At 42.7% G+C, this 23,564-nt stretch overlaps 2 protein-coding genes and 1 long non-coding RNA gene across 7 annotated transcripts; 1 reads left to right on the forward strand and 2 right to left on the reverse strand.

Annotated features, from left to right (window-relative positions):
* Nucleotides 1-38: 38 nt before the first annotated feature.
* Nucleotides 39-10,615, reverse strand: VDAC3 (voltage dependent anion channel 3). 4 transcript variants are annotated; one of them, XM_080568282.1, is made up of 10 exons: nt 10,474-10,615; nt 9,373-9,484; nt 7,976-8,047; nt 7,615-7,664; nt 5,629-5,781; nt 4,441-4,493; nt 2,818-3,045; nt 1,812-1,962; nt 785-842; nt 39-531 (listed from the first exon to the last, which is right to left on the reverse strand). In XM_080568282.1, the coding sequence occupies exons 3-10, from the start codon at nt 8,040-8,042 to the stop codon at nt 440-442; spliced, it is 852 nt and encodes a 283-aa protein (XP_080424408.1). In that variant the 5' UTR covers nt 8,043-8,047; nt 9,373-9,484; nt 10,474-10,615; the 3' UTR covers nt 39-439. The 4 variants fall into 4 exon arrangements, with proteins under 4 accessions (XP_080424408.1, XP_080424410.1, XP_080424409.1 ...); XM_080568284.1 differs by having other exon boundaries at nt 9,346-9,484; XM_080568283.1 differs by having other exon boundaries at nt 10,393-10,535.
* Nucleotides 10,616-10,652: 37 nt separating this feature from the next.
* LOC308182916 lies at nt 10,653-19,337 on the forward strand. Its single transcript, XR_013942152.1, has 3 exons — nt 10,653-10,973; nt 14,844-14,924; nt 19,061-19,337. It is a non-coding gene; the product is annotated as an uncharacterized lncRNA (long non-coding RNA).
* POLB (DNA polymerase beta) lies at nt 11,898-23,346 on the reverse strand. Of its 2 annotated transcripts, none has more exons than XM_080568280.1 (14): nt 22,730-23,346; nt 22,605-22,662; nt 22,447-22,513; nt 21,868-21,942; nt 20,528-20,586; nt 19,161-19,210; nt 18,663-18,714; nt 17,852-17,906; nt 17,692-17,764; nt 17,222-17,292; nt 16,399-16,485; nt 14,850-14,914; nt 14,259-14,398; nt 11,898-13,665 (listed from the first exon to the last, which is right to left on the reverse strand). In XM_080568280.1, exons 1-14 carry the CDS (start codon nt 22,788-22,790, stop codon nt 13,571-13,573), a joined length of 1,008 nt encoding a protein of 335 aa, XP_080424406.1. In that variant the 5' UTR covers nt 22,791-23,346; the 3' UTR covers nt 11,898-13,570. The 2 variants fall into 2 exon arrangements, with proteins under 2 accessions (XP_080424406.1, XP_080424407.1); XM_080568281.1 differs by having other exon boundaries at nt 23,105-23,326.
* Between the last annotated feature and the right edge of the window lie 218 nt (nt 23,347-23,564).

Consider the following 23,564-nt stretch of genomic DNA (forward strand, 5'->3'; position numbering starts at 1 on the left):
GCCCCACTGCCCAGAGAATAGCTTACCTGAACCAACGCTATGTTCCAACTGTGACATTTATTTCATTTCTGATGTAAAATCAAATGTTACACTGTAGCACAGAGATTACCTTTTGTAAAAGGGTGTGAAAGGTAGGACATGCAGGATGCAGTACAATAATGGGGAGAGGTGGGATATTCTCCTTTTAGGAGCCCATTTACAATATGATAAGCAAGTGAAAAATGGGGCACAAACATCACAACTCCCATGCATGCCTTCAAGTATCTTCTGTGGAGGTGCCTGCAGTCGCTGGACTTCAACGTTGGGTTAAGAGCATTCTTTGGAAGAGTACAAAGTTCACACTGCTGGAGATTTCAGAGTAATGTTAAGGCCAAAACATACGGGGTATGCTTTTCCTTCATCTTCCAGAGCACCATCTGTTGTTTTACTTAAAACTGCATTAAGCTTCTAGTTCAAATCCCAGCCCAACTTTGTGACCTCCAGCACTGAAATTCTTGCCATCAATCAAGCCTGAGAGGGTCAACTTTATACCTAGAAAAGCAAGGAAGGAGAGTCTTCATACAATAATGTCCCGGTATAACACCTTCTCACCAAGTACCTGAGTCTTAGTAACATGTCTTATTTGCTATAGGAGCTTATGTGCATACACAGCCTTTACTTCCATGTACCTGTGTAAGATTTCTAGTTTTTGGTTTTTTGTCCTTCTATTCCATTCTAGAGATGATAGTAAAATAACCCACAACATAGTAACTAGTAGGATTTGCTACTACTTGGGCTTACATACCAGGTCGAAGGGTGTGTGCATAACCAATTCCAATCAGGCTGGCATTATTCACTTTAGCCTACAGGAAAAAAAAAAATCACCGCCATGTACAAATATTCAGAAAGTTGCCCTAGTGCCCTGTTCATTCTTTCAGCTACCTGTAGATTGATCTCTAGCTGTGGAGTATTCTAGCCTTTTCCCCTACAAGTTTCCAGTATACCCGGTTTTCACTATGTTCCTCCACTTTACCTTCTAACTGGAACAGGCACAAGAAATAGGTTCCATCTTTTCTTCAAATCGTGGCATACTACACCTATATCAAGTCCCACCCTGTCTTTTCTAAGGAATGAGCAACAAATTTATGAATATGCAAACCTATCTTTTACTAAGTTCTGAGCTGTTTACAATAGTATTTCCTATTTTTAATTCTGGCTGAATTATCCTGGAACTAATTCTTGTTTTAAAGCTTAACAAATGCTTGCTACTTAAGTGCTTAGTGTTACTATGTATGCAGTTACTTTTATTCACTGTTGCTTCCTGATGAGCATGTTATCTCTCCCAATCATCTTTTCCCAGTGCCCACCCCAATTTCTTTTTTTTTTTGGCCCTAACATTTCTGCAAGACTTTGTAAGTGTCAGTAATGGCACTTAGCTCAGGACCTTGACTGATTTTCAAGAGCTACATAACTCTGTTAGGAGAGGGCTGTAAGCTCAATTGAACTGTCATCTTACTACAGTAGTTTTGTCTAATTCTTACCTAATCCACAATGTAAAAGAATACTTCATACTCATATTACCTTTTGAAAACACATTTTGCGTAGGCTCCAGGCACAATAGCAACTGTTTCAGCACAGACGAAAGAGGGGTTTAGATTTTTAAGATGTTTCACAAATATGACTTGTAGTCCTAGTTGATGTTTAAACCACAACAGTTTGCTGTCTACCATACTTTCTCAGTAACTATTTGGAGCAACTATTTCACATCACTAGTTTTCAGCATTTATTGGAGCTTGAAATACTTGTTGCTTTAAAAAAAAAAAAAATCTTACCACAATGGAAGTCTTCTCATCCAGTTGGTACTTAGCAGCAATACCAAAACGTGTGTTGTTACTGCCAGCAGTCCATGCAAGATTGACTGATGTCTCAACCTTATTATTAACTTTCTGATAAATAGACCCACCAAATTCAGTGCCATCATTTCTGTATGTAAGAGATGCAAGTGTCAGTAAATAGCAACCCTTGAGATTATCCCTTCCTTTCCCATAATCCTTTGACCATTATCTCAAAATGAACCAAGGTGTCCAGTGGACCCATGGTCATATAATTCCTAGCTGGAGCTCACAGATGTTCTGATATTTACCCAAAACATGGGTATTGTTTGCTTAACTGACCACAACTTACCAGTAACCAAGACACAACGTTTGAGATTCTGACAAAAAACAAAACTTTACTTGTCTTAAGGAGAAAAGCCTCTGATAATGTATAAAGGGACAAACCTAGAAAGAGGTTTAAGTCAGCTATGGAAATGACGAGACTGAAAACAAAGTTATTGCATAGCAGTTGTTTGAATATAAAAAGTTCAAGGATTCTTGAAGCATCTGAATGCGAAGGCTAGAGCTACACTAAGGTAGCTGGAAACACTCAAAGAACGATGTAACACACACCTCTCTCCTCAACCCTGGGCATTTCTGAGCCAGAAGCTCTCTCTTTAGTGAGGGAAAGGGTAAGATAGCTTAACTGAAGACTCTTATCTAGTGCCAAAATAGAAGTTGAAGTTTACCAACTTTAATTCCAAACTAACAGTGTGAAGTGCCTTTATGCCACTATCTTGTGTACACAAAACCAAGATCACCCTGAAACAGTCTTAACAGACAACCAAAAGTTGAGAAGTTGACTCTGCTTTAATTGTACTGAAGATGAAAACATGATGTGAATTACTTTTGAAATAAATCAGCATCCTCCCTCCTTCCACCTTTTACCTAGCTCAGTTAATTCTCACTATTCATCTGGTTTGGATCCTCTGATAATTTTCTCTAGGCTCAGATTAATACTTACACATTAGTGTGCAGCTGAAAGTCTCCTGCCTTATATCCCAAGGCAAAGTTGTTTTGCGAAAGCTTAGACTTGGCCGTATCAAAAGCCATCTGATAGCCGGCAAGCCAGCCTTCATAGCCCAGCACGGCCCAGCCATAGATCGTTGGTCCAGAGAGATCAATGTCTATATTGCAGCCTAGATTTACATATTCTCTTTTGTAGGATGTCTTCAACTTTCCACTCTTCTTCCTGCAGAGAAACATTTCATTTTATCCCTGGTGGTATATATTATAGGTAGTTTTAATCCTGTATGTATGTCCTTTAGGGCCAGTGCATTAAATGACTGTAATACCTACTCAAAACTTAAAATCACCACAACTGCTGAAGAGCGCGTGGGATAAGGGTAACACTGATGTTACATGTATTTGGTGGTGCTACTTCCAACATTTTCAACCTCCTTAAAATCCTCAAGAAGTTATAAAGGCATTAATCTTTTTGCTTATTACTCAAAAAATATCAGGTTTCAAATTCTGTTCACCGCAAATAAGAGCAGTATGTTATGGCACCATCAGTTTCTTTCAAGCAGCATCTGTGACATCCCACATTGATAGCTGGTCTTTTTGTCTTTTAGTGATTTTTTTGGCTGCTCAATTCTCTCCACTGTTCCTTTGTGTGCACTGCCCGCTTTCCTTCCTCCTTCACTGCTGGATACCACTCTCCCTTACTGAGAAGGAATTTCCTCATCCTCCATGCATTCCATGCATCATCCATTTAGTCAGTCTTCCAAAGAAGCCTGTTCCTCTGTCACCAATGTGTCTTTCTGCTCCTTTTGCTACCGATTCAAAGTTAACTGCAACAAAATCTTATCACCTCCATCATCCTCTCCCCAGCCTCCTTTATCTTTGAAGATACAGCAGGACACTGTGCTGTGCATACCCAGGCCCGGAGGCTCATCTTTAACTCTTTTTCTAATTGCTTATATCCAAGTAGTATCTAAAACGCTGATTTTTTTCTGTTACGCTGTTCCCAACGATAAAGAAATACCAGTAATTGTTTACAAAGCAGTCTCAACCTTCATGTATATCCAGACATATATAACCCATATACACACTTTCTTTGCTCTGTCAACCAAAAAAGAAATAATTTTAAAAAGACAAAAAAGTGCTATTACACTGCCTATCATAATACACAGGCTGTTCTACTTCCACAGGCTTCAGGGAAAAAAAAAAAAAGCTGCTTTGTGTTCCTAAGGCACTGGGTTGACAGCAATTGGACCTGGAACCCCATGAGAAAGATGGTACAAATTAAGCAGTCCCTGTAAGACCTAGCTATTCAAGGAGCGAGTTACAGGAATATAATACCTCCTCTAAAATGATAAATTTGCAGTGGCCAAAAAGCCAGAGTCATTTCTAGCAGAGCTTATTCTGCCCATTGCCTTCAAAATACTCTACAGTACCTGCAGAACAAAGTTCTTGATTTTTTTCTTTTTTACACCATGAGTTCCTTCCTGTTGCAATATTTGAATATGACCATTCAGTAATGGTAAGTTTTGAGCATTTACACAATGTACAGTATAAGCATTTCTAATGAGAAGTTAAGGGCAATTCTAGGACTCCTTAGATAACGGTGACTGAAAATACTTACCCTGTGTTTGGTACAAATACAGTGTCAAGAGCCACCTTCAGTCCTTCAGCCAACTGTAAAGAAAAACAGAGAAGTCTGCTCACAACTCTGCCAAAACATGGCTTGTTTTATTACATTACTATGGTGCTACTTCAGGTCTAAAGAGAAGGCGTGACATGAACAGAAAGTCTCCCACACATTTTTACAAAGAGATCTGTAGATGCTGTATGATAAAGGATTAAAATTTGGCTTTTCTCCCTACAATGAGGCACCATTAACAGCACACACTTTGAAGATTTGTTATTATGGGAATATTTCAAATGTAGTGTTGACAAGAAAACTGAGAAACTGTGTTAAAAAAACCTCTTCAGTTTTATTTATTTATTCCCTATAGAGCCAATAATCCATGCTGTAGCTTAAAAATCCCTCTCAGAACCTATGCATATGTTGAGACACAGTACTACTTCACTGGCCAAACCACGTACCGGGGTCAGCTGTTCCACGTCATTTTGAGTTGAACGTGTTAAAGCACTGGTAAAAGTGCAAAACCTTAACTATAAAAAGGGTTGGACATACATAGTGGAGAGCACCACAAAACTTTTATTACCTTTGGAACTTTTACCTTAGTTCGTAGGCATTAAGTGAAAAGCATAAAGCTATTGACTTTGAAAAGGAGTTTTGTATTTTAAGAGCATTGTATAACAGCAACCCTTTGCTTAAGCAGCGCCAAGTTGCAAATTTTCTCTTCAGCCGAAGCCTTCAGTCTCAAGGCAGCCAAACTTAGGGCCTTACATATTATGGCATTTAAAACAGAAAATCCTCTCCGGTTTTCTTTCATGACTGTAGTAGTGACAGCTCTACATAGCTAAAGTTAGTTTAAAAAAAAAAAAAAAACAAAAAACTTGTGTTCAGAGTGGATAATAGCGATATTCATTCAAAAAGCTAATTTGGCATGCTGACATCTGCAATAACTCTGTATCTTGGTATCGTTATGTAGCAGCACTTGGCTATGGTTATGCTTGCACTCCCTGCGCTAAAATTCATGATGCTGTCTCTCAGTCTGATCACTGGGCACATTTACCATGACTTCTTTCTTTTTAGTACTCCAGGGAGTTTTGTGTAACTTTCATTCCTCAGTGTTTTCTGCTCAGCTCAGTATTTTCTCATACCAATTGCGGGAACATTTTCAGAGTATCAGCTTCCTCTTACCTGATCCTCCATGGAAACTTCTGTTCCCAATGTGTTGTCCGTGTTCCACTTCTGGAGGAATGTAAGTCCATAGTCTTTGATCTTATATTTTGTCTCTAGACTACCTGAAGCTTTGCCTGTGTCTGTGTTAGAAGAGCCAGTTGCTGTAAATTCCTGCCAAGAGGACAATATGAGTTTCAGCACTGTTCAGTACTTTACCTCTTTCCACTTGTCAAATGCTAACACAAACACTTGCTACCCTTAGACCTTAAAACCAGAACACTCAAAATCATCATCCTCTTCCCTATCCACACCCAAAACGATTCTTTTTGCATCTCAAAATGCCCACTCATTTCTGGCATCTCTGTTCTGGATATTTATTATCAAGATGTGCTGATAGAGCCCTGGAACTTGCTTAGGTTGGTAAAAGACCTCTTACACTAAGAACTGTCATCAAAAGCAAACAAAAACATTTCAATATCAGTCAGAGATCCTGTTAGTAGTCAAGTACTAGATTTAGATTTCACACTTTGTGCCCAGCCTCTCCTCCAACCCCCAAACCATATATTGCAGCAGAATGCTCATTACAAACGCTAATGAGCACAACACCTTTAGCAATAGACAACTGTACCAGTACCATATCTATCTTGATTTTCCTCGTGCTGTTTTTATTGTGTTCTTATTTTGAATTGTTGGGACAGAGATTGTAAATGGCTTTACATACATGTATCGTACAGGAGATTAAGCACTATGGACCCAAGTCAAACTTCATGATGTAAATGAAAATATGATGCAGAACAACCTAGCACATTACAAACGATATCCCCCACAGAAAACCTCACCAGAGAAAGTAATAAAAAGCCAACATGACAAAACAGTCACTGTTCTTACCAGCTGGTTAAGCATCCAAAATGAAAGTTGCATGGAGAAGGAAAAACCCATTTTAGAACTTAATAGAGTTGTGCATGTTCCATCACAAGACAGTGTAGTTAACAATTACCATATTATTGAGAATCAAAACTTCATGGCAGGAAAACTACGCACATTCTTTGATGTCAGTAATTGACAGCTGTTGTAATACAGAGACCATGGAGTTCCTCGGCCTTGTGTGCCGGGTGCACGATGCAAGTAATCCATCAAAAACGTAACTGAGACAGCACGCAGTAATACCAAAGGAATGACTTATGCCATTTGCACGACAAGAATGCAAGAGAAGGGAGCTAAAGCAAATATGGTTATGAGATAGGCTGAAAAGCAGGACAGGCCTACAAAGGATAGCAGTAAGTGCTAGCACTCAAGAAATTGAGAGTCATTGTAAGAATAAGCTTATCTAGTATAAAATACATATGCCTGTGCTTAAAGACCAAAATTTAGAAATCCATTCGTGGTTTTTCCAGCTTTCCTGTGAAGTCACAAGGGAGGGCCATTTTTCCACCACTAAAATGGGGATCACCATATTTTCTAATTACCTTAAGTGCTATAAATCTTAATTAACACCTATAAAATGCTCTGAAATTCTACATAAAGTATGTCAGGAGGACTATTTAGTTTTAATTAATTAATTAGGTCCTGCATTATAAGCATAGTGGAGATGTGAAAATGAAGTTAAGGCAAACCGTGGTTCTTTTTTATCCCTTGGCCTTTTGGATGAAAAGTCTGTGAACTAAAAATCTTATAAAAACCAACAGCAGAGAATCTCAACTGCGTTCATAAACAGAAGTGAGACCTATATATGGTGAAGAAAAACTGTGTGCATGGTTGTTGCAATGGGAACTGGAAAGAAAACGGTACATCCCGAACAAAGTATGTGAAAATTCTTGCACACCAGAGGAAAAGAAGTACCACTACATGAGTTCCATAAATTGTTATAGAAACAGATCAGTTGGCTAACAATTTTAAATTGAGAAATGAAAGAAAGAAGCAACACCTGCTATCAAGATATTACCACCATTTTAGGAATTTGTCCTCCCCTCAACGCTGGTGATGTTGAAAGCTCCCAGCACTTACCACCCCACTGGAAGACTTGGTCTTCAACTCTAACTTGACCATTCCAAATCCTGAAAATAGAAGAGTACACAGCATCTGTTTCACCACAATATGCAAGCAAGGTTTATTTGCTACATGCGCAGCAAGTCCGGCACATAGGGAACACTGGCCTGAAATAGCCTATTTTCATATTTCATCAGTTATTCATCTTAGTGATGATAGATTGAAGGGATTCTGGTGATTCAAGGTGGTCCATCCTTCTGCTGGATTCCTACCACGAGGTATTTAATGGCTTTCTCAAATAGTAGTGTTTTTATTGTAGTTTTCAAGACACCCAAGATAAAATATGAAATTATTACCAAACCTCAGTCATGTCACTTACCATAGCCCTTATTGAATACATCTCTGGCAGACTTTCCCAAGTCACTGTACGATGGTGGGACAGCCATGGGATCTGAAACACAGTGGAAGCTGTAAGAATCTTAGGTTTAACAGCATAAAATCTAAACTATCTTCAAAGCACGTATAGACATCTATGACTAAGTACCCTATGCATGCTTCACAGATAAGAAACTGCAAGGCCTTTGAAGAATGTTCATGAAAGTCATGCTTGTGTCATTGTTGCTTTGTCAGAAAACAATCTGCTCCTAAACACTAGGAGCAGCCTTAAATTCAACTACATACCTAGACTTCATATTCTGCTATTACGTTGCCAAAAGAGCTCATATGAGCATTTATCACCATTCCAATAACATGCAAACATTGCTTTCCTGACAGGACCCTTTCTGAAAGGGGCTCCAAGCAGTGAAGCCATGTCAGCACTGAACAATCCCAAAGGAAAAGATAATTGACTTCCATATAAACTTGTAAATTCTTAGGAAGTTTTCCAGAGATTCGGAAAATACATAGAAAGATCTCATTACACTGTCCAGTAGCTGCCAGTATTTCTGCACTCCGTGTACAAAACAGCAACAGCTACACTTTCTAACACAGATAGCTGCTACAACTGACATGGAATACAAAACTCAAAAGGACAGATGTGAAGCTACACCGTACATCAGTTAATCCACGTTAAAAAAGCACAAACACTCTTCCCCTCATAGAAAATTCATCTTTCCCTTCTAGAATAAGTTTACCTAAGTGCAGAGGTACACCTGCTCCAGAAAAGAAAGGCCATCAAAAATGATGCTTTTGATTAATTTTAATGCTAACCCTTTGCCACTTAGTTTTTCGTGCGGCTGATTAAATTGCTGACATTGTTCCCTGCAACACCCAACACGAGAAAACCCCCACCCCGCATTTGTTACTTGCGCCATAACAAAAGACTAATGAAAAAGAAATAATAATAACTCAAGCAAAACCCCCCAAAATCATCATGTCACTTCCACCAATTTAGTTACTTTTCTTTCCCTTCCCCACATTGTAATCCTGATGTTAATATTCTATTTCTTACTCACGCTTTTAGCAAAAACCTAACAAGTATTTCTTTAACCTTTATATAACTAGAAACCTTTATATAACCAGAAATCTATTTCCTTAACAGCTTCTGGCTTTGCTTTCTAAAAATACAGGTAATCAAAATCCAAATAGCTTTGCAAAATACTCAGTCTCTCTGTCACAAATGCAACTCTATCCATATTAAGCAATTAAGTCCTGCTTTCAGATAGCGAGCCCCTTCCTAAAATGAAGCTGTCATGCAATTTGCATCCCACAGCGAACAAATGCTCTACGTTCAGTGACTTAATATCTAACCTGCGCTATGTATCTATCAATATGTACCCGTGGGTCTAGAGGATATAAAACAGCTGGACACGACTGCAGGTTCCTTATCTGAAGATCAGGTCATAAAATAGGCACTTCGCAAATGTACTACATAAAAAGGCCTTTTTACCTGTCAGACATGGAGAGGAAAAATTAAAATTAGTGAGTCATTAAACTGATGAAAAACAATCAATATAGACTTTTACAACAGTGGAGTTTTAATACATACAATGATTTTGGCGACCTAGCTATGGAGCAGAGCATATCTTTCTTGCAAAACATTGCATATCTTTCTGATAAAACATGGCTTTTTCACACAAACTCTTAATTCAGAAGTTTCAACTCCTTTATTTTTTTGTGTGCGTGCGTTCTTTTTTTAAATAGGTTTGCCAGAAATAAGCTGCACTGCTTATGTTAAATGCCTTCTTTTTAAACGGTATCTTCTTAATGTCATACTTCGACTTGCTTTCCAACAAGGAAATCATTGTAACAGCCACTGGGAGACAACGTATCGAGGAATAAAAGGCTAGGGCAGGCGATCGCTAACGCTGCCATCTTTAGCTGTAGCATGCAGCAAGTCAACAACCGCACGTAAACCGCAAAAATAAAACGCCAAATCGGAAACCAGAGTGAATAAACACGAGAACCTCCGCACTCGCGTGTGGAACAGCTACGGCCCAACCTCATCGAGCGACGAAGCACAACGGGCCCGCGAGCAGCCGGGCTTCGCGGTGCCGACCGCGTTTCTGCTGCCGAGCCCCGCGGCAGCGGCCCCGCCCTTCGGCGCCGCCGGGCGCAGCGGAGCGGAACGCGCGGCCGTTCCCGACGGCGCCGGTCGCTGCTCCCAGGCCCAGACGCCGGCCACCGGCAGGACCCCGACTGCCCGCAGGGAGGGCCCGGCCCGGCCCGGCCCGCGCGACGGGGCCGCCGCCACGGAGCCGCCGCCTCCGGCGAGCGCGAAGCCCCACCCAAGGGCACGGGAGCGCCGGCCGCAGCGAGCCGGCGAGCGCGCTCCCGGCGCCCCCCCGGGGCCCTCACCCAGCCTCGCCCCGGGAGACGCCGCCGGGCTCCGCCAGGCCGGCTCCGCGAAGCCGCGCCGCGCCCGGGACCCGCCGCTACCTGCCGGCCGCGCCGCCCCGCCCCGCTCCGCTCCGGGAGAGCCCTCGGTCGCCCCGAGCCCGCATGCGCAGCGCCGCCCCGCCGCGCCGCCGCCCCTTAGGGCCGCCCGGGTGCCGCGCGCGGGGCGGGGGGCGCGCGGCCGAGGCGAAGCGGGAGCGCGCGGCGGCCGCCGCAGGGGGGCGGGGTTCTCGCCGCAGCCGCTGCTCTCGGCGGCCCCTCCGCGCGCGGGCCCCTGGGCGCCGGCGGGCCCCGGTGCGAGGAGAGGCGGCGGGGGCCGGCCCCGCGTTCAGCCGGCCCCGGGCAGCCGCGGCCGCGGCCCCTCGAGGTGCGCGCGGGGCAGGGAGGAGGCCGAGGAGGGGCCCGCTGCGAGCGTGCCCGCGTGGCGCCGCGGACCCCTTCCGCCCCCTCCTCGTTAACGTCCGTGTCGAGCTACCGCTCGCGCTACGCGCAGACAGAAACTGGAGCTCCTCAGCCGTAGTAAGGCCCAGCGGCACCCCGAGGTAAGCAGATGGGCACCCCCGAGTCTGATAAAAGACCTCGCAACCGGGACGGGAGCGAACTCGGCCCGAAGCTGCAGCCAGCGCTGAGGAAGCCCAAATGCAGGCCCTCATCTGCACCGCAGTATCAGCACAGCCCCTTTGACAGACTCCCTTTAACACACTCAAGGCTTGCAGCAGCTGCCTGCTGTCATTGCCTGCTGTTGTGCAGTCCAGTGCTGTGGAAGGAAAAAAGCGTAAGGAACTCAAAGCAACGCAGAATAAGGAATAATAACTTGATGAGAAGGAAAGTTATTTCCAATACCCGAAGGGGGCCTACAGGAAAGCTGTGGAGGGACTCTTCATCAAAGAGTGTAGCAGTAAGTTTTAAACTGAAAGAGGGGAGATTTAATATTAGACATTAGAAAAATTATTTACTAAGAGGGTGGTGAGGCACTGGCACAGGCTGCCCAGAGGAGCTGTGGATGCCCCATCCCTAGAAGTGCTCAAGGCCAGGCTGGATGGGGCTTTGAGCAACCTGGTCTAGGGAAAGGTGTCCCTGGCCACTGCAGGGGGGTTGGAACTGGATGATCTTTAAGGTTCCTTCCAACCCAAACTATTCTGTGATACTGTGGAGGGAAAAAAAAAGAAAAACAAAAAACAACTACAGCATTTTATATCGTTTAAGGAAAAAAAAAAAACAACAACCTCTGAACAAGCCATTTTTCTTCCACCCAGAAAAATTAAGTGTGCTATTGAGAAAGAATACAAAGCCAGCAAATTCAGTCTCCAGTCCCAAGACAAAGTAGTCTTCTGGGCTATCTAGTATTATGGATACTGCATCAGTGTAATGCTGTGCGCTACCTAAGAAACATTTGTAAACGCTAAGCTTGTGTTACTGCTTTCGAATGCTTTTAAAAACGACACCTATATAAAGAAGTCAAACAGTGGATTGAAAGGTCACTTTATTTCCGCTGATTGTTGAAGAAAGCACTGAATACAGCAGCTAAACGTCTTTTTACTACGAGGCAGTGGAAGACATCAGATAAGGGAAAAGCAAGAGCATTAGTCTATATATAATCTCTATTACTAAGAATGATCAACACTAATTATATAAGAACAAGTAAAGGTGGTGTTCTGTAGGCTCAAGTAAGGTAAAAAATATCCGTCTGTTCCACAATTCATTCAAGGCTATGTATTCTGACAGTACAAATACAAATTCTTCTCTGACTCCACAAAGGCTGCTAGAGGACCTAACTATTTACAAATCAGTCAACATTATTGAATTAGTAATAGTCAATTGGACTATCTATAAAGTCTCTTATTTGAGTTGGCTTTCCAAGCTTGCACTTCTATATTTGCCTTATAATCCCACAAGGTATCCAGATACAAAGACAGCAACGCATTCCATACAGATGCTCAGTAATATGTCAAAGTTGCTATTTTACTAATCAAAACTAGTCACTCTAAGAAGTTCATAAACAGAATTATTGTCTCAAATACAATTAAGTACTGCAATCTTGATTGGACCTCCTCTCAAGTCCAGAATAGTCATTACCTCTCAAAATGATATAAAAGGAGCTAGCAGAGGTGTCAGGTTTGTATATAAAAAAGTTGAGAACTAGAGACAGATCAGAGGAAAGAGCTAGCAGAACATGCAGTTACGAGGATGCAGATGCTTACATCAAATCAAAAACTGAATCTCGTTCAGGAGAAGGCTGGTTAGCCAACCAAAGAGGTACAGTGTGTCTTCAGAAGCAGGAATGTTGCTGCTAGATTAAATAGTCATCTGTTAAAAGCCTAGCTTGGACAATTTCACTTTTTTTTTTTGTTTTGAGAGAGTAACTACTAAAAAGCAGAGACCCTGCTTGTTCTTTACCACTCAAAGTTTTTGGATAAGGCTTTCTGTTGGAAAAATAAAGTCACACCCTACATCGAAAATAGAATCTGGGACCTACATCAAGAATGGTTTTTTCTGTCTTTAAAGTTTTATGCAGGAATGTATCTCAGAACACTTCCGAATATTGGGAGAGGGAGAGAAAGAAAGACAGGTTGATTTTCTCTTAACGTACATGATTTTTAATTTTGTCCAGTCACGTCCACATCAAACCCTCCATGAACATTTATAGCTATACCGTTCCTTTTTTGCACTGAAGTCTGTAGAGAGCTGTAAGAAGTTACAACTGAACAAAGGAACAATAAAAGGAATGGGTCAGAACCAAGTCAAATTTTAAAATATTAGAAGCATTAGACCATAAAATCAGAAAAGTAACATCTTTAAGACGCAAGGGATGGTTGTAGCTTAAGGGGGATAAAGTATTTCAGCCTACCAGGACAAATAAATCAAAAGGCAAAGTATCGACACTATCCGGTGTCGATATCTATCATGCCAATAAGATAGTGCCGATGCACTATCTTGCATTAGGATTCTCATCCTCTTTATCTAGAGTGGAGAAAATATTTGATTTTTACTAGACATTTTGCACTAATGCCATGGACTTGCTTTAAAGCATCATTAATGTACGTTTTTTGCAGTTAACATCCAAAGAAAGGATATGCAGTTTCTATGTTCACGAAAAGCTATGAAAATGTCTCTTCAAGTCACAAAGCTAGACAAGCAATTATTCACTCCGATCCTTTGGCTCTCTGTATTTCCACTGGATGTAGTCAAAAATGTCTTTCTCGCATTCTACTGGTAGGGCCTCCCCAGCAACTCCTGCAAGCATATTACAGATGCTATTTGAAAGGTGGAAATTCCATACAATCCTGGACTGCCAAATGCATTGCAAGATTAAGACAAACTGCTGTAAGCAAAACAGATTAAAAAAAAAACAAAAAACAAATGCCCACAGACTCACACAATATTTAGATATTAATTCTCAGTGTCAGAAGAAAAAAGATAACCAATTAACCTTGGGGCTACATGGTTATACAATTAAAATACATATATTTATACAGACATATATACGATATAGTAAGCCCTCCTCCAAAGAGCAACAGAAGGACAAAAAAAGATCATGCTAAAAGAACAAGAAAACATGTGCTGTGCATTACACTGAAAATCCAGCCTGTACATCAGTAAGACTAAGCAGATTAGGTGGCCTGATAGGGTTATTGTATACTGCCTATACGTTAGTAGCCTGCCTCCCCCTGCTATAATGGTGTCAAGTACCAGAAAGGCCACAGTGAAAAATTTCATTAACTACAGTATTTACCAGGACTTCCAATACACTGAGACACCGGTTTAAGGAGATGATCACACAAAACACGGAACTATAAAGAAAACTATGTGTAAAGGCCCAGACTGACCAGTGACGCCCAAGGGACGGATTGTATACTCATTGATTGTGAAGCCCATTTCCAGAGCATGAGTTCTCATGTTCTTATTGAATATATCACTGCCTGTGAAATACAGTACACCACAGTAATATTGATCTTTAGGGATGAACCTAGAATAGAAGTGGAAGAAAAATATAGATTTAGGACAAATATAAAGCTACAAGCCATTTGGAGTTCAGCTGCTCAGCCACTGTTCTAGGTTTGCCGCCTTTTTAAGTGCACACATGCTGGAATTCTGTACATTACTGGTGTTCAGCCACTGCATGGTTATGGTGCTTGCACCAGTGACAAGAAAGAATTTATATCAAAGCAGTATTGATAACATAGGTCATGATTATGAAATTGAATAGAAAGCTATGATTTGAAATACTCTTGCTAATATCCTGTTCTAAACTGGCAGTTGTACAGTGGCTTCTATGCAAGGTAATTGGAAACCTGTTAAATGCTATATTCTAGACATGGGAATAGAAATTTGAATGCAGACTCGAAGCAAATATCTATTATGTAGTAGATAGCTAAAGTGTTTTTTTTGTTTGGTTGGTTTTGTTTTTAAAGGTGTACCTGATATCAATTCTCCTATGTGGATAGGCTGTTCCATCTTCTTTATTTGGCAGCTGACAGACACCCTGAGAGAAGGTAAAGAAAGTGAGAAATTCAAAATGAAGTTAAACATATTTGAGATAGCCCTACAGGGCTCTATTGTTCTTAACAGCCCAGCCCTAGACAACCTTTTGAAATACACATTTCCAAATATATATAATACTGGTTTGATCATCAGTCACCTTGAAGAGCAAAAAAGAATTAAATTCTTATTGAACTGATTAAATATTTTATTAGAAGAGCTGGGTATCATTAGTAATGTGAATCACTGTTTTATGCTGCTAAGAGAACTGTAGTTCAATAGAGTCTATAATTACTTCCTAAGTTATTACAGCAGGAGGAATCACAGGACTTCTTTTCCATCCCTCTACCCTAATTATTATCAGGCTCTTCAGTATGGACAAACATCAGTAAGATGAGGAAAATGCAAACAAAGCTCATGCTAATACAAATAAAAGTACAGATTTTTTTCCCCCCGAGATATCCTCTACCATTTTTCATTTCAAACTGCTTTGTAATCTCCATGCAATCCATACATTTAAAGAAAAAGGCTCATATCGAGTTTACGATGACCAAAAATGACAGTGCAATAAGGGTCAGGGAAATGAACCATAATAACATAATGATGAAAAATGTTTACATATTAGACTGTCTCACAGACTACAGCTTCATACTAAGACAACTTCTATTCCTAGCTTTGTTTTGAAAGCTTAACATTGCCTGTGTTTTTGAAGCTATGAAGACTGTTTCCTTCCAGTAACTTGTTTTTCTCATTCTCAGCTACAATCATATTTCCCCTTTTACAACATTCCTTTGTTAGCTTCCACTTTGAAGGCAAGAGCTACTGTACAACTATTTTAAGACTGATAGGATTATGCAGAAAAAGCGGTCAAACTATAATGAGCTTGTAGAACTGTGAATTCAGCCTGCGCTGTTGAGCATCTCCGCTTCTGGCTTACCTATACATACATACATACATATACATATATATATATATATATATATATATATATATGTATTTAGCTTTAAACCCATATGGTATACACAATCAATTTGGCAAAAATGAGGGTAGTTTTGGTTTATTCCTCCTAAAGATCAAGCCTAAAAAGACATTAAGTTTAATTCCCTCTCAGAACGCAACACAAACTAAACTGAAAACAAAGTCTTAACAGGGTTCTTTGAGCTCTAATTTCAACTATAAACAAACAAACAAGTCCTCAACCCTAACAGCCCCTTTTATCTTGGGAAAACAAGTATCTTTTAACTGTAGTTGATATAGTGTGTCACGAAGGTTGTATCAGTGGGGTTCAAAACTATATGAGTACCTGCAGATTTCTGAATACTGAAATTTTAACGGGAGATTCACTAAAAGGCAACTGAAAAAAAAATAAATAGATAAAAACCAAGAAAACTACAACTCCGGCAGTCTAAGCAAAATTTGACGTGTATATCCTAGTTTCTATCATGAGAGGTAATCTCCGCCACACTCCCCCACCACAAAAAACCTTACCATGAATTTGGTGTCACCTTTAGACAGCACATCCGTGACAAAGTGGACTTTTTCCAGCTGTTCTACAACTCGATGCAGAAGTTTTGACTAGGAACAGTGACAACACAGAAGAAAAAATTACTTCACAAGCAACAATATCTTACTTGTTTACGCACAGGACATAACCACATAACTACAGGACATCACCATAATGATGTATATGCTATTGCATATGAACTTTGAGGGGGAAAAGATGAGAGTTAATAGTGAGAAGAAGCTAATGAAATTACAATTATGAAATAAGGAGTTTCCTGTGAAATCCATGTCAGATTGCTTCCATTTGAAATGACAAAGCCTCTTTGTTGGTTTCAGTTTTCAACTCTCAAGCAACAAATCTACAGAAGCAACACAAGAAACATAGTATCACTAGGACTTCTCAAGGGTTAGCCGCAACAGATGGTAAGGGCAGCAGGACATTTGCTTCTCTGAAAGCATGTGGCTACATGAAGAGATAGTGACGCTGCCTTTAATCCCTGCTTTATTCAGCTAGTTCTTAAAATTCTACCTTGTAAAGCATGTGAATCTGGGGAGTTTAAGGGATGAAGATGGAGGGAAGAATAAGAGTAAATATACTACACTGAGAACGCAACATAATGCACAGACCTGAGAAGCGATTTCAAATCCTCAAAATAAACAAGGTGATCAAAGAGTTGAGTTTACTATTACAGTAACAAAAAGATGCAGGAAGCTGCAATGCAAGTCTGAGATTACATATCTTCTGAATTTAAACATGCCCTTCTGGAAGTAACGCACAGTACTGATCCACAATAGCAGAGAAACACACCTGTTTGGATGCTTCAGATGTGAAAGTTGGATGGGTTAAGAGAACATCCATATCACCACTCGACTCTGCACCTAGGCAAGTAAGAAGCAAAGAAAAATCCTGTATAAGACAGAAAGCATATGAACATTGATGAACGTACATCTAACCTCATCTTTCTAGTAGAAAATAGTCAGTGAATATTCAAGGTATTTACAAAAACTGATCTTAAGGGAAGAGAGCCCCACTCTTTTGACATCACCACATTTCTCAGAAAAACAACCAAAAATTTGCTGCTATACTCTCTAGCAATGAAGCACAAACACTTCATTTAAAGGATTTATGTGGACATTTCATCACTGAACTAACCAGTTAAGACAATGCTAACACAGAAAGCTGAATTTTAGCATAAACGCACTCTCCAGAAGAACATATATTAATGAGTCTTGTTTATTAGCCCTAATTAAAACACAACAAGATCGCAGTGTACCAACCTCGTCTAAAACTGCCACAGACTGTAGCAATATACTTTGGGTCAAGGTTCTTTACCTCTTTCAGCACAATTTCCTACGGAAAGAGGACAGATGAGCATTTAAAGGTGCCAGTCATTCATTGGCCCTCACTGCCTCAAGTTCTCAACAGAGACTTTCTTACCTGCATTTGCAGCATTTCTTCCCTTGGGATTCTTTTTTCAAAGTCTTCAAAATATCTGAGTGTAGAATAAAAGCGTCTGACTTAGTGGTAAGGGTCACATCTTAGAATTCTTGACAATTAAACGTGTTATCAGAAGAAACAATAAACATTGTCTCACCAAAAGCTCCCCGTTCTCACCACAAAGAATTTAGAAAATATCCTTCCAAGCAATAGATGTGCAAGTTTGACAGTGCTTAGAAGATAGCTTCATGCTTGTTTTTCCACTATATCTAAAGAGCTGCTATGACTTGGGAGTAATATTACCATATGGTCAGTGGTTTATATTTACATAGCCCTCTGAAAATAAAAAAGGTATCTGACAAAACTCGGTCCATCAGCAATAAGCAGGAACAGGTCCCTCACCCCTGGTCAGAGGTGGCCTATGTTGCCAAAAGCCAAATAAAGCTCCTTGAATAGTTATACACGGAGCCGTAGAAAACAGACTGCCAGCCTGCTCCTTGGCCATGGAAAAGAGGCCAGGTGAAACAATGATGCCTGACCAGCAGGCACATTCTTCCCTTTTGCAGCACCAGAACCACCGACAGGAGGTACTAGCAGTGGTACCGCGGCCTGGGAGCCACACATTACCTGACATGTGTGACTCATCCATTCCAATCCCTACTGAATTTCAACTCCAATGAAACAAAAGCAAAGAACTGCCAAAAAGCATGCAGATGAAACAGGACTCATTGGCCTGTGTAACCTTACATTACATTCTGGTGTCTAAAGGAGTCATTAGAAAAGCCAAGCACTTGCACCCAAGAAAGCTTACTTCAACCCAATTCGCTGGTGATGGGTCAGCTTGTGCTCATTTTTTCTCAGATCTAGAAGGATTAGTGAAAACAAATTACTCGAGGGTAAAAAGTCTTACAGTAAGTTTCCAACAATGCAAAGGTGATGCAAATGAAGAGTATCTAACAAGCAAATAGCAACCTCAAACACAATGAAGAGATTTTAAGCAGACTGCTCAACAGCTGATAGCATGAGAAGAAATGATTAGCGCACCTTCCTGATAAAGACTTCAATGGACTATTCACTTGAGAGACAAAATTCAACGTTATTTTCAGTGTAATCTCTTTATATAAGTACTTTATTGTAAATGCGTATATAATGCCTTTAGCCTGTTCACTAACTTCAGCTTTTTTTTTCTTGTAAATATACTTTCCCCAGAAGGAAGGCACATCCGCTATCGCAGTACTATTGTGAAACAGGCAGCTTGACAAAAGAAACTTTATTGGAGTGTGAACTGATGACCCGAAGTTACACTCACCCTCTAGAGTTTTAATTCCTTCCTCAACAAACTTCCTGGCAGCAGCTGGACTACAAAGAGACAAAGCAAGATGCAATCAGGAACAGCAAGAGTCTTACAACACTGAAAAGGACGTTTGTATTCATAGTAACTCCCTGGGTTCTTTGAGGCCAAGATTAAAGTTGCTTCTAATGCTTACCTTTTGGCATGCACATTTTCAATCTTTACTTTGAAACAGAGATGGCTATCCAAGGCTTGGCCTGCACATTTTTAGCACTGACAGAACTATATAGTGACGTGTAATTTAAAAAAGCAAATAAATTAACAAAATCTCACCAAACAGGCAATAGTGCTTTAGACAGCTATACTGGGATGTAACTGGATGTGCGATAAGAACTACTTTAACCACGAATAGTCTCTAAACCAGCTGATAGCAGCAACAACAACAGTGTCTTTAGAGTAGCATTTAAAAACAAACAGAAACAAACAAAAAATCCACAAGGCTCCAGCTTGCAACCTCCAGTACAACAAAGTAGTCCCAATTCCAATTTGGCTGGAGACTTTGTGACAATCACAACATCAGTATCCTCAAACTTTGTGCAAATCTTCGGAGAATTACTGGAGATCCATAACATTCTCTGTCCTCAACCTCAAGGGTCTTGAATACTGCTCTTCCCTCCCCCTCCCCATAACATTCTACTCTGCTTTGTTTCTAAGGACTCACAGGTCCCTAATTCAGTCAAACCTATTCTCAGCAAGCAGTATCACAGCCCCACACACTCAGGAAACTGATCTCTACCACTGTTGTTTTTTGATGCATGTGCGTGAAAGCTGAGCTCTTTTCTGCTGGGGATTCCCTAAGCACAGAACAGAAACTAGAACAGGTTTGGGACCTTCTAACAGCACCTTTCTGAAAAGTCTCCTCCTTTTTTTTTTTTTTTTTTTTTTTGGGGGGGGGGGGGGCAGGCTTTTTCAGGACTCTGCTTCTTTTACAAACAGCACCAAAATACCATTATCCCTGGCCAAATTTCACACTGTAAGTCCCAAAGACTCCTACTTCACCTAAGCAATTCTACTCTTCTGTATTTTTCATGGTTATGTTTTTAATCACCTATTTTCTCCTTCCCTTTTCAGCTTGCACACAGGAGCTTTCCACTTCCATTCCTCTACTGCAAAGTCTGTAATTGACAACTGTCTTTTCTTCTTGTGCAATTGTCTCCGCAACTCTGAGGTCTTGGTGTGGGTACTACAGCAGCAGCCCAAACTCATTCTTTTCAGAATTTATAATCACACAATTTCTGTTTATAACTCCACCAAATAAAACAAACAAGAACAAGCAAATGAACAAGCAACAACAACAAAACACCACCAAAATAACTAAGCGTTACCCAATGCCAGTAACTCGTGTCAGGAGGTTGATAGATGCACTTGTATCATCTTGTCGAATCTGCAAAAACAAAACAACACAAACCAAGTCTTCTTTGCTCCATTTGCAGTACATAAAGGAAGCTTAAGAAGATAAAACAACTTGGTCAGATTCTGCTTGGGAGAGCTACTACAAATCAGAACAAAACAGCACCAACAGTAGAACTGTGCATTGCTACAGTGCCATATGTACCATGCCTACAAACTATCTTGACTTCCCATGCGAAGGTGAACAGCATGCTTAAAACTCAGAACTCAACAGCCTTCCAGAGTCATAATTCCACTTCTCACGGAAAACATTCACATACTGATTATATAATCTCAAATATTTTCAGAAGTAGGTAATACTGAAACTTTGGCAGAACTTCTAGTTCCTTGCTTTGTACTCAGCACAGACTCCACGTCAACCATTCAACAGCGCCAAGTGCAAGGTCCTGCAGCTGGGTCGGGGCAATCCCAAGCACAAACACAGGCTGGGTGGAGAATGGATTCAGAGCAGCCCCTAGGAGAAGGACCTGGGGGTGTCGGTTGATGAGAAACTCAAAAAGAGCTGGCAATGTGCGTTTGCAGCCCAGAAAGCCACCCGTGTCCTGGGCTGCATCAAAAGTAGCATGACCAGCTGGTCAAGGGAGGTGATTCTCCCCCTCTGCTCCTCTCTCCTGAGACCACAGCTGGAGCCCTGCATTCAGCTCTGGGGCCCCCAGCACAGAAAGGACAGACCTATTAGAGCGCGTCCAGAGGAGGTCCATGCGGATGACCAGAGGGCTGGAACACCTATCTACAAAAACAGACTGAGGGAGTTGGGGCGGTTCAGCCTGGAGAAGAGAAGGCTCTGGGCAGACCTCCGAGTGGCCTTCCAATACCTAAATGGGGCCTAGAGGAAAGCTGTGGAGGGACTCCTTGTCAGAGAGCGTAGTGAAAGGAGAAGAAGTAATGGCTTTAAGCTAAAAGAGGATGGATTCAGATTAGATGTTAGAAAGAAGCTCTTTACAAAGAGGGTGGTGAGGCACTGGACAGGCTGCCCAGAGGAGCTGTGGATGCCCCATCCCTAGAAGTGCTCAAGGCCAGGCTGGATGGGGCTTTGAGCAACCTGGTCTAGGGAAAGGTGTCCCTGGCCACTGCAGGGGGGTTGGAACTGGATGATCTTTAAGGTTCCTTCCAACCCAAGCCATTCTGTGATTCTAATGCTTGACTTGAGTCTCACCATAGAGAGCATTAGAAATTGCACATAGCAAGCAGGCTACGTTGCAACATACAAAGAAAACCAAGTACCGAGAAATACAGCACAAGGGAAGAAACACACCTTTTCCAATTTGCGTAGTTTTCCAGTGGATAAAAACTCATCAATTTTCTCTGCTATTTTAGCACCAACTCCGTCCTAAATATTTGGGGAGGAGGAAACACCAGTTAACCTCAGGATCACTTATAGCCAGGAAAAAAAGAAAGCTCCACAGAAAGAACTATGATGTCATTTAAAGCACAATAAAACATCGGTCCATAAGGGAACAACAGCATGCAGGGTTCCACAGGAGCAGCATAAATGCAGTAGTTCGACGACTATTATTTTTTCTAGACGAGGCTTTGATTTTGACTGTCCTCCAAATTTAGCGGGGCAGTAAAGCAACGAAGGGGAAATCTGCCACCACAGAAGCCCTTCACGCACAGAGACAGCTGGAGGCCCCAGGTGACTCTGTGAGAACCCCGCAGCAGCCACACGCCGCACCCACGCCCTGCCCCGAGCTGGCCGCTGGGACGAGGAGCTGGCACGGGCCGGGCCGCCCTTGCACCGCCCCCCTCCTCCCGGGAACCGCAGCCCCACCGCGGCATCGCCCCCCCGGCTGCCGCCGGGTGTGCCGCCGGCAGGCAGGGCACGGACACCTACCAGCTTCTTGGCTTCGGCCCCGCTCCGTATCTCGCTGGGGTACCGGGCGATAACGGAGGCTGCCTTCCTGCGGAACAGCGCGGGTCAACGCCCAGCCCGGGCGGGGCCCTGCAGACCCCGCACGGGAACCCGGGAGCGGCGGTGGGGGGGGGGGTTACCTGTACGCGTTGTACTTGTGGATGGCCCGGTTCACGTTCCGCTCGTAATTCGCCAGCTCTGCGGGGAGAAACACGGTTGGAGCGGCCGAGGCGCGGCGCGGCGCGGCTCCCTCCCCCCCCCTTACCCGTCAGGAGGTCCGTGATGCCCTGGTTGGGGCTCCCCGCCGGGGCCTTCCGCTTGCTCATCGCGGGCGGCGGCACCGGGCGGCGGCACCCGGCAGAAACGACGCGGCGGCGCTTCCGGCGGTGACGTCAGTGCGCGCGACCGCCTTCACGCGCACGCGCGTCCCCGCGGCCGGGCCGGCGCGGTGCGGGCGCCGGGAGGAGCTTCGTGCCTCAGCCGCTGCGAGGCCTCCCGAAGCTGAAGTGCTGGCTGCTTGCTATTTCTAGTTTTTTTTCGCCTGGTAAGCTTTCTTATCACTGCAAGCATACCTCAACACCCCATTCCTTCCTCCTACGCAACGTAACATCTCTGCAAAAACCACAGAAGCGCTCCTTACGTGTGGCCACGTGCATCCTGACCGATGCTGTTCCTCTGAATATCGACCTAGCACGAGTCTTCTCCCCGCGCCAAGCAAACCCAGGAAGCAGCTTGTCGTTACGGTATGCGTGCCCACGGAGCAGCATCCCTGCTATGCGTGGCACTTCCTGCGCTTTTGTTACCAATTCTGGTGCCAAAACATTTTTTTTCCTCGTGTTTCTTGTTAGACCGCCCCATCCAGCCCTTGTCCCCCCCTCCAAGCCCCGCCCCCTTTATCAAGCCCCGCCCACCTCAGACGCAGCACCCCTCGTGCCCCGCCCCCACGTGCCCCGCCCCCACGTGCCCCGCCCATCTAAGCCCCGCCCCCTTTTCCAGGCCCCGCCCCTACAGCAGGCCAGGTGCAGCAGGCAGCAGCCGGCCGAGGGCGCCCAGAGGTCGGCCGAGCCCGTGTCGAAGATGACACGGAACAGCTGGGGGGG

Source organism: Anser brachyrhynchus (assembly GCF_964034855.1).
Source record: "Anser brachyrhynchus genome assembly, chromosome: 26".
Taxonomy (NCBI): Eukaryota; Metazoa; Chordata; class Aves; order Anseriformes; family Anatidae; genus Anser; species Anser brachyrhynchus.

Bases quoted from the DNA above. Each gene is read 5' to 3' on its own strand.
- VDAC3 (XM_080568282.1), bottom strand. From the start codon at position 8,042: ATGGCTGTCCCACCATCGTACAGTGACTTGGGAAAGTCTGCCAGAGAT. The intron at 7,665-7,975 runs GTAAGTGACATG...TTCTATTTTCAG, and splicing joins TGTATTCAATAAGGGCTATG to GATTTGGAATGGTCAAGTTA. The intron at 532-784 runs GTATGTAAGCCC...TTGCTTTTCTAG, and splicing joins TGCACACACCCTTCGACCTG to GTATAAAGTTGACCCTCTCA.
- POLB (XM_080568281.1), bottom strand. From the start codon at position 23,231: ATGCTGCTCCGTGGGCACGCATACCGTAACGACAAGCTGCTTCCTGGG. The intron at 17,765-17,851 runs GTAAGAAAGTCT...CTCTTTCCGTAG, and splicing joins AAGAAATGCTGCAAATGCAG to GAAATTGTGCTGAAAGAGGT. The intron at 13,666-14,258 runs GTCAGTCTGGGC...ATATGCTTGCAG, and splicing joins CCGTCCCTTGGGCGTCACTG to GAGTTGCTGGGGAGGCCCTA.